The 15402-nt window shown below is 33.7% G+C and overlaps 2 protein-coding genes across 7 annotated transcripts in view; both read right to left on the reverse strand.

The window, feature by feature from the left end:
* LOC145330898 (putative phospholipid-transporting ATPase IIB) overlaps positions 1-8644 on the reverse strand; it is a 23599-nt gene extending 14955 nt beyond the window's left edge. For 4 of the 6 annotated variants that reach the window (XR_013883592.1, XR_013883588.1, XR_013883584.1 and 1 more), the window contains exons 1-5: positions 2646-2997; positions 2269-2394; positions 1970-2071; positions 1154-1273; positions 358-474 (exon numbers count right to left, since the gene is read on the reverse strand). Coding sequence is in view for 3 of the 6 variants with exons in the window: in XM_080175567.1 (XP_080031693.1) it covers positions 358-474; positions 1154-1273; positions 1970-2071; positions 2269-2394; positions 2646-2848 (668 nt within the window). In the remaining 3 variants the exon portion in view is untranslated. Of the gene's footprint in view, positions 1-357; positions 475-1153; positions 1274-1969; positions 2072-2268; positions 2395-2645; positions 2998-3932; positions 4028-7804; positions 7865-8024; positions 8107-8527 lie in introns of those variants that run through there. The other 2 variants (XM_080175570.1, XM_080175571.1) reach the window with 2 other exon arrangements.
* Positions 8601-15402, reverse strand: part of LOC145330945 (transportin-3-like) — a 21351-nt gene continuing 14549 nt past the window's right edge. The window contains exons 20-26 of the mRNA XM_080175572.1: positions 13988-14052; positions 13195-13343; positions 11625-11765; positions 10431-10542; positions 9848-9918; positions 9284-9402; positions 8601-9090 (exon numbers count right to left, since the gene is read on the reverse strand). Coding sequence (XP_080031698.1) covers positions 9078-9090; positions 9284-9402; positions 9848-9918; positions 10431-10542; positions 11625-11765; positions 13195-13343; positions 13988-14052 — 670 coding nt within the window. The 3' untranslated portion in view covers positions 8601-9077. The remainder of the gene's footprint in view (positions 9091-9283; positions 9403-9847; positions 9919-10430; positions 10543-11624; positions 11766-13194; positions 13344-13987; positions 14053-15402) is intronic.

Genomic DNA, 15402 nt, shown 5'->3' on the forward strand with positions numbered 1-15402 from the left:
CTAACAAGCCTTCATAAGTTCATTCAGAAAGTGTTTAATTTAAAGTGTAGTGTGATCACATGGGTGAGACAAATATCGTGAGAAAAGGCCTTCTATTAAGAAATATATGTGATGCTTTCCCTCAAAGTAACTCTCGAGCACTGTACGCCCTTCCAACTTATCTTTTTAAAAGTCAAAAAGATTGTTTACAGACTCTCTAGATTAACCCCCAGTGTTACCAGTACCCAATAAAACCTGACCTAAGTAATAAACAAACAATACCCCTCAATTATTTTTAATCTATTTTACAATAAACCTCAACAAGGCACTTAGGGGGAAACCGCCAAACATATTCCTAATAATTAAATTTTTAATAACCTGAGAAGTACTAAATCAGCTGGAGCTCTTACACCCTTCTCTACAACAATAATATCTCCGACCTTCAAGTTGGCACTGGAAACACTAACCAAACCTCGCTCAGTCACTTTCATATATCTACACAAACAACATTATTTATTTGTTTTGAGGATACAAGAATAGGTTTTTGACGGTAAATTATTCTATCCCACAAATATAAAATGTAAAATCTTGCATCTTTAAGCAGAAATAATCAATAGCATAGGGGGGGGGGGGGGGGGGGAGGAAAATTAATTTATCGTAAATTGTCACCTCTAAAGCTCTATCCCTGTTGTATTTGCATAGAAATTTTACAAGTGTTTCTTGAGATAAAATGAATGATGTTTGTTTTACATTTACTCAGATAAAACCTATATAAATTAAAATAGGTATTTTGATTTAGAAGAATTAGGTTGTGTGTCTGCCTGTAAATGGAAAAGATCTTGACAATTTAAACAAGAAGAAAAAGGCAGTTAAAAATAGTGGATTTTAGGAAATTCAAACCATAAATAGGTTTATTTTATTAAATGTGGAAAAGTAGCCAGAGATTCTATGGAATAATACAATGACCGATAACCCCAATGTACAACCCCAAAATTACCCTTTTGTAGATTACAATTAGGGGCTGAAACGTTTAGAAACTCAACTAAATGAAACAACCAATCAAAATTCAATAAAAGTTCCTAAGATTGTTGAGTCAACGAATAAGAAACAGCCCAATGTCCCCTCCCTCCCTCCTGAGAAGTGGCCTAATAGTCCAAAATCAAATATATTATACCTGGATTGGTTGACTTCTCTGTCTCTTTGCCACCGTTTAATATCATCGATTGCTTCTCTCACCATCGTCACAAAAATAACAAATCCCAAGGGTCCCCAGTATGTGTACAGATATCCAATTCTAAATCATAAACAAAGCTATGATTTCAAATCTTTTGAGGGATAACTATTAGAGTCAAACACTAGTGGAAAAAAAGGTTTAAACAACTGTAATTCCCTATCGCAATGACCTTGTGCACGTGCAGATTCTCAATTGGATCTTTGAAAATCAACCAATGGTAACGGGAATATTAACACAGCCAAGTCGCAGAAAACATTTTGCTAGCAGACGAAATAGGTCATTGAAAAAGGTGGGGGGGGGGGTAGTTATCTGTATATATACATCTATACTTTAGATCTGTTAGATAACTCACCAACAATGGGCGTGTTATTTGCACGGTATTTACCTAATTAGGAAGCTACACGTGATTTCAATAGCTTTCTATGATATATTTTAAGTGTCGTTCATACCATGATTTACTAGATTATGATATCTACAATTATCTCCAGATATAAGTATTGTTTTCTTACAGTAAACAAATATAGAGTTAAATATTAGGAATCCAATAGACAATATTCTTAAAATTTATACTTTCTTCTAGTGATCTTTTGATTAAAGATGAAACTTTCCAGAAAGAGAGATAAGACGCGCCAAAAAAATATTCTTCTTCATATATAATTCAGTAAAAAAATTAAAGAATTTTCACATTGAGTTAACATTTTATGGAAATGAGCATTAAGGATTTCTCTAAAAATCCGTTAAAAGTTATAATATTACCTTAGTTGAGGTATAAATTGACTACAGGCCATGATCAAGAAGTAAAGGTTGAGAAAGAATTTGAACTGGTTGAACAGTACCACAGGAATAAAGGATATAATACTGAAATATAACCAATATTTATGTTTATTTGAATAGGAAAGGGCATTGTTTTTCTTTTGGTTGACTTCAATGTCATAAAATAAAAACAAAATAATGAAAAAATATAAGTTTAACAGCATTTTCAATTTAAAAAGATAATATTTGTTATCAAAATTTATTTAAGCAACATGTAGGTATCACGTTAAATATTGGCTTTCCTGTATTTTTGGTTCTTTATCACATTGGCCGGAAAGCCAGAGGACGATGCCGCCGACCTCCCAATCCATACTGTCCGGCTGGAGGGCTCCTTCCGCCGGCACCAGGATAACAGGTTCATACAACATCTGAACATAAAATTTCATTTAAAGGACACAATGATTTACAAAGTTTAGGAAATATTTTAATAACAAAAGAAAGTTTCTTTGGGTTTGAGTATATCACTGAGCTGTCTAAAAACATACAAAATGGTACTAATGATGTGAATAAACTTACAAAGTGAACCAAAAAGTTCCCAATCGCTGTCTTGTACCCAATGTTTAAGTCAACCAAATAGTTATCATAACAAAAAGCCTGACACATAAGCTATAAAACTTACGTTCCGTCAGCAGACTTGTCTCTTAATAACTTAGCACTTTCCGAATCAGTACGATGTCGGCGGCGGCTGTTTGTCCGCTTATAAGGACCCTCCACCGGCATATTAGTATCACTGTAATCGCCCCCTTCCCCGCCGTGATACTCGGTGCATGAATTTAAACATATTTCATCCGTGCTAGGCCGTTTACTGCGGAATAATGTCATTCTTTTTTTCACTTATTTTGGTCAAGAAAAAAGTTATTTTTGAAACATTTTATTTAAATTCACAATTTATGTTTCTGAAATTTTCTCGTTGACTATGACTAAAAACGTATTTATGACTCAATTCTGCACCAAGCCAAACTATGCACTACAGAGTAAATAACATAAAAATGTATAGCTCTGTATTTTATCTATAATTATGACGCAACATTAGTCTTATCTCAACGCCTCTCATATGTTTTTTAACATTTATAATAAAACTAAAACAAAATTTTAGAACAATATTTAATATTGGATACTTTATTTGTCTTTTACTATATACGTATTACTAATTCTTTTTAAAAACAGGTGTTTTAATATAGATCATAATTATACAGTTAAGCCATAAAGTAAACATATTCACTAGGTATACATAATAACATTATAATAGTGTTGTTGTTATTTCTAAGTAGTAACTGTGGGAGAGGTAGAAAATTAAATATTCAGAACACAGAATAGCAGAAAGGTAAGCGGTGTATAAGGTAAGTAGAAAGCAATAAAGAGAAAGGCTTTGTATTGAATAAGTATTGGATGCATTTAACTAAGTAATAAGATCGTAAATACTACATGTAGTACATTTTAAGTGTTATAAACACAATAAATGTTTTTTTCTTGAGTTTATGTATGAATAATTCAATAAGTTGCCAAACTCATGATTACAAATCAATTTGTTTTTAAATAGTAGATTAACAGTTGAACGGACAAAACAAGTTAAATCGTAGATGTTTAAAAATCCTATCATAATTCACTATAAACCCAAACACCACACAATCTCATATTTGTTTGTTTCAAAACTTTTGGCACTTTTTATTAGATATATTTATTGGTAAATTAAACTAGCAGTATCCAAACTTATCAACCAATAATTTTTATCTACTTAAGTGGTTATTTTGTTTATTATCAATTAATTCAACGTTCATTGTCTGATACCTTTTACTTTATTGATTGTTTTAATAACATAAAGGCTTGAATAAAAACTTAGTATGAGATCAAAATAAAATACTAAGTATACTAAAAATAATTCAATTGAAAAAACGACAAAACTGACCTCTTCCGATTCATGGCAGGCCGTCTGACTTTAACAGGGGAGAGAAGATGTTCAGTTTCACTGCTGGAGTCTGTGTTAGTGTCACTCTCATTGCCCTGCAACAAAGCAAATGAGCGGTCAACTTATAATAACAACGTGAATAATTTAAAAAAAACAGGGATAAAGTATACGATAATGAAGAGGAAATATTTTATTTAGAAATAGAAATAAAAAAATCTAATTTGACAAAAAGTTGTAAAAAAGAAAGAGTGCGATAGGGACATGTAGTAAGTGTGTTTATAACGCTGGCTACTAGCTAGCTAAATATAATAATTTAAAATAAGAGATAAAATGGATATATTATTTCTTGGATCATATACCATATTTTCATGTTCTATAATAAAGTGAACTCTGTAGCGGGCTAAAATAACGACCTCCCCCATCCCCCTCCTTTACATCCATCCCTACCCACTGGATAAAAAGCCCGATAAATAAAGGCGAGGGGAAATTGCAACCCAAATTGACGACAATTTTTCTCATGTCATAATATTCTGTACCCGTTGAGATAAAATGGTCAGGCAATTTAAAGATCCATTTATCCCGATATAATAAATTGAACACCTAAACCCTTCTCTTTCTATACACTAATGTTCAAATCATTATCATTTCAATAGTTGTAATAAAACAGGTTTTAAAGACAAAACAAATAAATCACTAAAGACAAAAATAATAAAATCCAGAAAGCGAAGCTCAAAATTTTAGATATAAAACTAAACATTTTTTGTTCATGACCTCTAACACTTTTTGGGTTGAAGCTCTTAGAGCCCCCCCCCCCACCCCACAAAAAAATTATATTTGTCTTCACAAAGAAACAGTAAATTTGGAGGTAATGCATTCAGTACCGAAGCCAATGGAGGCTATGGCCTGACCCTCCAATAAAAAATAATGTTTAATTTAATCTTAAAAATCTTCGCTTCGCTCTCATCAACACGAATTTTCATTAAAAAAAAAACTGCCAATTTGATGAATTGATTAGCATTATAATTCCAATACAAATATAAGAAAACTAACAATATCAAATGTTTTTAATGAACATTGAAAGTTAAAACAAAACACTGTTGGTTGAATATAAATTGCGAAATAACTAAGGATGTACTATCCTATCAGTAAAAAAAGATAGTATTCAAATACAGATAAATGTTAAGCGATTTGGCTCATGGTTAATTCAAACATAAACAAGGATGACAACATCCATAAAAGCGAAGCTCTGAAACGATAGGACAAACAGACATAAACACTTATATAGTGTCAGAACTGAATAATCAGAATATAAATGAATAAGAGTCAAAGCAAAATTGTGAGTAAATTTGTTGATACAGGATAATGTTTAAAACAGGATGTCTAAAATAGACGTACGGACATTCTGGTAATGAATATAGAATTGCTACGTTTTCTAAATCTTACCTAACTATTACAAGAATCACCACGCAAAGTTTAAAATCGATAGGACAATTCAAACATGCCTAAATTAACGAAAAAAAAGCTATCCGTCTCCATAATTATAGAGTAGCTTCGCTTTTAAAAATTGCCTGTAACAGTAATTTACTTTCTCTACGTAGTATGGATTGTAGAGTGATTTTTCATGAAGTTAATCGCAGGAACCACTTTAACTAACTAACTTGTGTAAGTAACATTAGTTGTTGCTCAAAAGATACGCAAAATCAACTGTTTAATTTCTACTAGGAAATCAACAAAAATACACTGCATTAGAACATTTTGAAACTTAGCGCATTTTTTCATAAAATAAAATCAAACCAAAAATTATTCATCAAAAACACATTATAAATAAATATTCTTTATCTTACTATAATATTAATTTACTTTGTAATGCTCTGTTAATTCATTTAAATTTGAGTTCACTGTGGTGTAATATGATCTACCCACCTCTTTTTATATCTTCCCCCTTTTCACATAGTTAGCCCTTTTTGTTATCCGTGTTATCCAGGAATGTAGGGATATATAGGTCAAATATTTATAATTTTAATAATTGAACCAATTTTTATTTTTATTTAGTCATACAATCATGCCTTTGTTTTACTACTCGGACTTTGCCTGTTGATTAAGAGAAAACAATACGATAAAAACGATAGCCAATGGACAGTTGTAACTTTTGAAATTGCCTCATTAAGGCAATATGAGAATTCTGGATATATTATTACTTGAATCTTACACCAGATTTTCATGTTTTCTAATAAAGTAAATCTTGCAACGGGCTAAGGGGGGGGGGGGAAGTTTTGACACATTTGCGTAAACCTGGCACCTAGGCTTTATCTTTGGACTGAGAGGATAGGTTATTAGTGATAAAATCATTCTAATATGATGAATTACACGAAGTTTTAAGATTTTTTGGATAGGCCTCCAGGTTCTGGAGCTCCAGGCCTCCAGGTGGTCTCTGTACAGGTAAAAATGAAAAAAAAAATTTTTTTTTTTTTAAGTTACAGGTCAACTTATAAAACAAAATTTGCATCTTTTTTAATATTATTCACATATTTGAAGAAAAAAGATGCATATTTTGTTTTATAAGTTGATTTGTAACTTTTAAAAAAATTTATTTTTTTCATTTTTACCTGTACATAGACCACCTGGAGGCCTGGAGCTCCGGAACCTGGAGGCCTATCCAAAAAATCTTACAACTTGGTGAAATTCATCATGTAAGAATGATTTTATCATTAATAACCTATCCTCTCAGCATAGACGTCCAAGGGGGGGGGGGTAATGGGGCGATTACCCCCCCAAACGAATTTGGAGTGTCGTAGGCACCCCCAAAATTTTTTTCATTTTACCCCCCCCCCCCATTTAAAATTTACCCCTACTCTGGGGGTGCCGTACCCCAACCATTTAGGAGGGGGTATTTACCCCCCCCAAATAATTTTAGCATTTTTAATACTAAATTTTTAATAAAATTTAAATTAACCCCCCCAAAAATTTTACCCCGGGGGTAAATTTTGGGGGGGTAAACAAATTTACCCCTGCCAACAGATTTCAGGGGGGGTAATTACCCCCCCCCAAGCAAATTTTACCCCCGGGGTAAAAATTTTGGGGGGGGTAAAAAAAATACGCAGCGCGTTTCGCGCGCCATTTTACCCCCCCCAAAACCGAATTACCCCCCCTTAAAAAAATTTTACCCCCCCCCCCCAAAAAAAAAAGCTCTGCCTCTCAGTCCAGTACCAAGCTAAATTAAAGACAATTTTTTTTCCTCGTCATAGAACCCACCTATATCCATTTTAAGTAAATTTCTACAACCATTATGAGAATATACTTTCAATTATTCTACAAGGACTTTTTCCTTTTCCTCGAAATTATCAGATTATATTTGATATTCTGAGCAACTCTATATTTCTTCGTTTCTTTCTTCATTTAACAAAGCTTTAAGAACAAAAGGAAACGTCAAGTAGGTGATGCAAAATACAAAATTAGGTAACAAACGCTAAAAGTGAAACCAGTTTGAACATAAACCTTCACCCTCAGCTACCCAATTACCCAATGATATTTTTTTTATATATTTTTTTGTTTGGGGGTGGGGAAGGGGGGTATCAATTGGCCGTACCCACCCCAAAATTAGTTGAAACTTTTCCAAGGACCTGAGAGAAGATATTTAAAGGAGAACCATATCCGTTTACTGGTTAATGAGATGAAGGTTGCTTCGGTACACACACACAAACATCATGTTGCTACTTTTATTAAATCAAATGATATCAAATGCTTTGTAACTCTACGTATTTTAGTAAATGTTCGTTTGTCCGACATTCTGCTTCTTTGAGCTTCGCTTTAATGGATGTTGACATCTTTCGTTTGCTTAACAAGAACACGCGGATCTAAACTAGCTTACTAACCTGATTTCTAGTGACCAGCTCTACCTCGTCCATCCCTACAAACTAGCTTACTAACCTGATTTCTAGTGACCAGCTCTACCTCGTCCATCCCTACAAACTAGCTTACTAACCTGATTTCTAGTGACCAGCTCTACCTCGTACATCCCTACAAACTAGCTTACTAAACTGATTTCTAGTGATCAGCTCTACCTCGTCCATCCCTACAAACTAGCTTACTAACCTGATTTCTAGTGACCAGCTCTACCTCGTCCATCCCTACAAACCCTCTCTAATTCAGACCTCACACTAACAGCCATTCATAACTTAATAAAATTTGCATGATAAAACCAAAAATGCGAAACTTAAATTTTTATGAACAAGAACAATTTTGAATTATGTTCTACAGAAGAAAGAGACGGTATTAAAATACGAATTCCAAAAATCTCTAAATATTACATTTTTCAAAGATGGCTCATATAATTCTAAGGTTTTTTTGTCTGAAGCTTAAGATTTCGATAACTACTGATTCGATTGAGCTCTCAATTTTGTGCTATTTTCTTTTTGGTTCCTTATTGCTTATGGGGTTATATAATTAAGTATGTTTTAGGCTATTTTCGAATTCGAAGCTCCTAGATGCTAGGACCGCATTTGCTTTAGATGCATAAACAAACAAGGAAGTTACTGAGACAGGCGCATTCCAGCTATAGAGTGGCTGCGCTTAAGTTATAAAAGTCTGTAAACTACCTCTTTAAAGCAAGATTTAAACCATGAATTAAGAACGCTAACAGGAGCTTATAACATTTTAAATTTTCTGAAACTAAGCAATTCGATTAACATGATTTATTCACAATTAACAAATATCAACAAATCTGTCATTTTATCATTGCAAATAATAACAATGAACATACAAACAAAAATAACAAGGCCATATTTTGTGTAGAAGCCAAAAAAAAATATTTAAACTCTATTTAATAATGATAATTAAGAGATATTTGAAGAAGTTTATTACATTAATTATTGCTGAATTTATATTAAATTGATTAATATTAAAATAAATAATTTGATATTCTATTTGAACTGTCTTATGTAGATATAACTGGAAATATTTTACAAGCAAATATGTTTTTCAATCTTGATTTTTTATCTAATTAAAACTGTATTTTACAAAGTGTGATGCCTTAAAGTTTTAAATATGGGGTACTATATATTAATAATGTTTAATTATTAGCTGAATGTATATTTAGTGTGTATATAATTATGATCTCCTTTCTTCGCTTAATTTCTTTCTCTTGGTTTAACGCCATAACCTAAAAAATGTTTTTTTAAAGTCTGTAATTTTTTATAATAGGAAAAAATATAACCTACACCTTATTTTAAAATAAAAGGGGGGAGGGGAGTGAGGGGTTATTGGTGCTCAAACGGCCACATTTACCAATTAAAAAAAAATAGGCAAAGTGGGGGGTTTAAAAATAGCCTAAACCTTGACAAGTGTAAGACTACCTGGCAAATTCTCTAAGTCGATGTGCCACATCCCCTGGGTCCTCAGCCTTAGCCACACCCTGGTGGAACTCTTCCAGCTGGGCACCTGTCACGGCCACCGTACCTTTGGCTGGCAGCTTCTGATAAATATGAAAATTTATGAAATTAAAAATGACATAATCTTATTAAATATAAATGTATAACCCAAACAACTACCATTAATTAGTGTTGGAGACTTTTTTCGACTGCTAACAAATTGCTTTCTACTCTTTTGTTGAGACTCAGTTGTGTTTATATTTGCGACGCTATTGGCTGATATTCAAAAAACCAATTGAAAGTCATTACAGGGTCTATGGGGTTGGTACATACAATTATATACACCATCTCCCACTATTGTTTTACTTTTATCATGAACTTGCATAATTATTCTTTCAAATATTTCTAAAATGTTGAAGGAATAATGTGAAATTATGCCTTTAGTAACTTATATTGTGTAGGAGTTATGTTTTATGAACCATCGTCATCTTTATTTTCTATTTTAACAAACGTATAAAGAAAATGTACAGAACAATAAAAAAAACTAACCTGTAGAGCACCTTCAAGCCAACCACAGAAGGTGACTTTGTCTAGTTCAGATAGGTAATACAACACATCTCCTATAATTATCAAGTTTTATTAATAAGACATGTCACATAAACACATGTAATGAAACATTTTTCTTCCATAATTATTAAGTAAAGGGTTGTTATTTCTTTATTGACATATACTGGAATTAAATCAAAATTTTTCATTTTATTTAGAAGAAAATTCTCTATAACATGATCCGATACATGATTTCTCGGTTTCAAGGCTCATAAACATGCTAACTAATTGTAAATTAATAGGATTGGGAGACATATTGAAATAGATATTTAATGCAATTTGTTATAGACAGCTTTCCGCGGATATTAAAATGAAAAATTATTACAATACTAGTTTTGGTAGCCCAGAGGGAACAAAGGCCCGGGTTAGCAAAACAGATATTGGTTTTTACGATTTTTCTATCAATATTAATGGAATTAATTGTCTGTAATTCGGTGCTATACATGATTTTTCAGTATGGCTGAGAACCGGTTCTATTCCACCGGATATATTATCAGTTTGGAAGCCATACTGGAAATGTCTTTACCTATATCAGAATATGTGTAGTAAGGAAGGTTGAGAACAGCCGAGGTGATAAGTGTCTCAACAAGTCTGCTACCAAACTCTTTGTACAAATTTCCCACCAGATGCTGGCGAATCTAAAAATATTTTTAAATATAAGTACAACAGAAAGGCAAATAGGATAAAATAAGAATACTGTTATTTCATGGATAGGGAGAAATTGTAGATTTTCAGCAATTATAAATGTTAAGGTACATAACGAATTCTTTCATTTCATTTTCTATGATTTGTTCCTTTCATACCCTTACCTGGATCTTTAAATCATTTAGTCCTGCCACTACTGATTTTGAAAGCGGCTCACCTTATAGCGATCTTTAATTCAAAATGTCAGTGGTGAGTCAGAAAACAATTGAGAAACAATAGCGGCTCACTGTTATTGCAAAATGACTATAGTCACTGAGCCAGTGGGTGTTTCCAAAGTGTTTCTCGGCTCACCACTGCCATTTTGATTTAGAGAACGCTATAAGGTGAGCCACTTTCAAAATCGGCTCACTAGATGCAACGACAGTGGCATCGTTGTTATCTAAAAGTCCAGCTCTTGTCTACAAGATGTGTTAACCCAAAACAAGTTTAGATATAATATTTCAATCTAACCAAAGAATATAAAATTGTCATATTAAATCAATATTCCAAATAATCCCATATTCAGGGACAAGGGAATGATATTCTGACAAACAATTCCAAAGGAAAATTTCCCTAAATCCCCTTCCCCTCCCCTTCTTACCCATCCCCTCTTAACTTACATGAGGAAACAAAATATTCTTCCAAATACTTAAGGTTTCGTGATTTTTTGTAGAATTGATTGTTACAATAGCTACCCCTGCCCATAATCTATAATACAAAGTATAATGATGTCTGTCCGTCCCTTAAGATCTCGGTAACCACTGAACCGATCGGATTCTACTCTTCATGGAATATACCTACTGGTCCTGTGGTGGTTTTAGGCTATTTTCTTGGGGGGTGGGACACCCCTAACCCCCCAAAAAACAACAAAAATCCCTCCCATTTTTTTTCTGAAGATTTCTTGGTCCTTTTACGAATTTCGTCCAAATTTTTTTTTGATCACCTCTTGGGACAAAGCCCCTTGAGGCTAGGGGCGAATCCGCTAGTATTATATATAATCCAATAATAAAATAAACGATTTAAAAATGTTTTTTACCTGAAAATCTTGTAGATCAGGCCTGGTGTGGGCCGACTTGAACAATGTCTCAAAGTACTTCATGACGCTAGCATTTGCGTCTCTGTGGTCAAGATTCGCTGACATCAACCCACACTCGATCACCGATTTCAAAAACTCAGTCTAAATAATGGAAAAATGTTAATGTTGTTTTAAACTTTTGGTTTTAATATAAATTGCATCAGGAATCTTAGGGATAAGGCAATGGATGATAAAGAGGGGGGGGGGGGGGGGAAATGTGGTGACTCGTGCCACGACATACCAGCAATTTTATTTTGGGTGCTACTCCCTTACTTTTAGAGATAATTGGGTGATATCTTTTGGGCTGGGTCACTAATTACCCCAAGTTTTGGTATCTTTCAAAAAAAAACGGCGGCGGGTCCGCCGCTCCCGCCGTTCGCCGCCATTTTCCGCCGCCGCCAAAAAAAACCATGTTATTTTTTTCCAAAAAATTTTCCCCTTATAACCAACCCTGCGGGGGAACTTTAGTCATTTTTTTCAAATTTTCGTTTATCAAGATATATCTTAAATTCAGTGCTTCTCCTGTGCTTTTAAAGATATTGAAACAAAATCTTTTGAGGTAGATCAGCAAAAAAATATTTAAATAAAAAATGGTGGCGGTACCACCGCTCCCGCCGTCCACCGCCATTTTCCGCCGCCCACAGGACGACTTGTTAAGGGAAATATTTTTGAAAAAAATAACATGGTCTCAAATGATTCCAAATTGCCTAATTCGGCGAGAAATGCAATAAAAAAATTTTTGGCGGCGGCGGCGGAAAATGGCGGTGGATGGCGGGAGCGGCGGTACCGCCGCCATTTTTTATTCAAATATTTTTTTACTGATCTACCTCAAAAGGTTTTGTCTCAATATCTTTAAAAGCTTAGGAGAGGCACTGAATTTAAGATATACCTTGATAAACGAGAATTTGAAAAAAATGGTCTCAAATGATTTCAAATTGCCTAATTCGGCGAAGAATGCAATAAAAAATTTTTTTTTGGCGGCGGCGGAAAATGGCGGCGAACGGCGGACCCGCCGCCGTTTTTTTTGAAAGATACCAAAACTTGGGGTAATTAGTGACCCAGCCCAAAAGATTCCACCCAATTATCTCTAAAACTAAGGGAGTAGCACCCAAAATAAAATCGCTGGTATGTCGTGGCACGAGTCACCACATTTCCCCCCCCCCCCCCTTTATATATAACACCATAGATGATTGACAAAAGTAGTCCCAATGAAGATTAAAATTACTGGTGGAAAAGTTTCGACACCAATAGTTTGAAACTAAACAAACTAAACTAAAAGTATCCAAAGTTTTGAGGCAACGAATAAAATAACGTGGCTAAATAACTTTGGGTACCAATATAATTTACAGCCCTTTATCCCTCCCCCTTTTCTAGTTTCGCTTTTCAATTCAAGTGATTTTGGTTTGGATATGTTTTTTGAAAAACCAGAAAACTTACTTTTTTTCTACCGCTTTTAAGTAAAAACGCAAAAACTCCATTTTAATGATATTGTCAGGAGCATAGCTACTATAAAATACAATAACTCGTGTACCTGTAAGTATGGCATAGGGGCACGCTGTAGAAATCTGTTGTTCAGGCGGAAAAAATCGTCGACGGTGCCAGGATTGTCTCTTAGGCCATTCTCTCGCTCAAGTAAACAATAGGTCGGTGCAATGAAACTCTTCACCATGTTTAACAAACCTAAAATAAATATGTAATTTTTAAAATTAAAGAAGGATCGTAGATCGACACTAGTGAGTTTTTTAGTCTGAAACTAAAGATCTCAAAAACTACTGAACCGATTCAGTTTTACTTTTCTATTCAAGCTTCATATAGGTCCTGTAATGTACGCTCCTTCCTTTCTTTCTAGATTTAATTTTTGGAATGGTTTTAAGCTATTTTTCTAGCTCCTCTTTGTCCCTTCTAATACAGAGCCCCTAGATGCTAAGGGCGCGGTGTAGCCGATAGTAAAATTACATCATGCTGTGTATTGTTCTCTTAACTTTATTTCTTGTAGAAAATAACAAAGTTTGAAGATAACGAAAGATAACAGATAAAATTTTAAGAATGGCTGATTTAAAAATAAGGGATAAAAGTTTTATTTGATGACTTACTAAGATTTCTATTCTATTTTTAATAGATATAATTCTATCTTATTTAGCTTTGGATAGCAAAGGTAGAGTTAGCCACATGCTCATAAATTCATTTTCCTAAAGAAGACTATGCAGTGCACGAACGAGAACAAGTGATAGTAAGCACATTCCATCATTGAACCTGAGATTTGTTCAATGCTGGAAGGTGCTTAGAATCGCTTGCTCTCGTTCGTGCATAGTCCCCTTTATTACCTTGTACACAGCCGTCTTCACAGGCAAACTCATCCACCAGAATTGAACCAAGATACAGATAACAACTGAGTAAAAATAAAAAAATCCTTTAGGTACACAGATTTTTTTTATATTATTAACTTAGCTATTACAAGAGAATAAACAAATAAATTAAATTTAAAAAAAAAACTATAAGCTAGGCCCCTAGTGACTATGCCTTAGGAGGTTGTAAGGGTCCCTCCCCCCGCACGCATAGCCTAATACATTATCTGAACCAATATAAAATTTCTCAGAATAATGTGGAATTATCAGTCGTTTACAAGATCTTAGCGGACATACAATTAAATAAGTAAATATAGGCATTAACTTGATTCTTTAGAATGTATTAAAAACATTTTTTCATCAAGGGGGGGGGGGAAGTTTGTACAGTTATAGGAAATGAAATTCAGTACTAAAGTTTGGGAGGGCCGTGTGGGTTTGTTTTTAAAGTTATCAACCTAATTCTTTTTGTGAGCTCTCTTATATGACTGGATCTACACATAAAACTTTGAAAATTGAATTTTGGGACTTTCCCTCTAGGGGCTAGTGGAGCAAAAGACCCCCCCAAACACTAAAAATTTTAGTTCTGAGCTTATTTTTAGAGATATTGAGATGATTTTTTTTTCAGAAACCTTTTTTAACAAAACCAAACGAAGTAATCATTGGAGATTTCATTTTGGGACTTTCCTTCTAGGGGCTTGTGGAGCAACAGACCCCCAAAAACACTAAAAATATGCGTTCTGAGCTTATTTTTAAAGATATCAATCTGATTTTTTTTAAATAAAACTTTTTTAACATAACTAGATCAACGAACCATTACAGATTTCATTTTAGGACTTTCCTTCTAGGGGCTAGTGGAGCAAAAGACCCCCCCAAACACTAAAAATTTAAGTTCTGAGCTTATTTTTAGAGATATTTAGATGATTTTTTTTTCAGAAACCTTTTTTAACATAACCAAACTAAGTAATCATTGGAGATTTCATTTCGGGACTTTCCTTCTAGGGGCTTGTGGAGCAACAGACCCCCAAAAACACTAAAAATATGCGTTCTGAGCTTATTTTTAAAGATATCAACCTGATTCTTTTTAAATAATACTTTTTTAGCATAACTGAATCAACGAACCATTACAGATTTCATTTTGGAACTTTCCTTCTAGGGGCTAGTGGAGCAAAAAAAAACCCCAAACACTAAAAATTTAAGTTCTGAGCTTATTTTTAGAGATATTGAGATGATTTTTTTTTCAGAATCCTTTTTAACATAACCAAACTAAGTAATCATTGGAGATTTCATTTCGGGACTTTCCTTCTAGGGGCTTGTGGAGCAACAGACCCCCCAAAACACTAAAAATATGCGTTCTGAGCTTAGTTTTAAAGATATCAACCTGATTCTTTTTAAAT

This window comes from Acartia tonsa, chromosome 1 (genome assembly GCF_053477335.1).
Source record: "Acartia tonsa isolate MP-2025a chromosome 1, ASM5347733v1, whole genome shotgun sequence".
In the NCBI taxonomy this organism is placed as follows: domain Eukaryota; kingdom Metazoa; phylum Arthropoda; class Copepoda; order Calanoida; family Acartiidae; genus Acartia; species Acartia tonsa.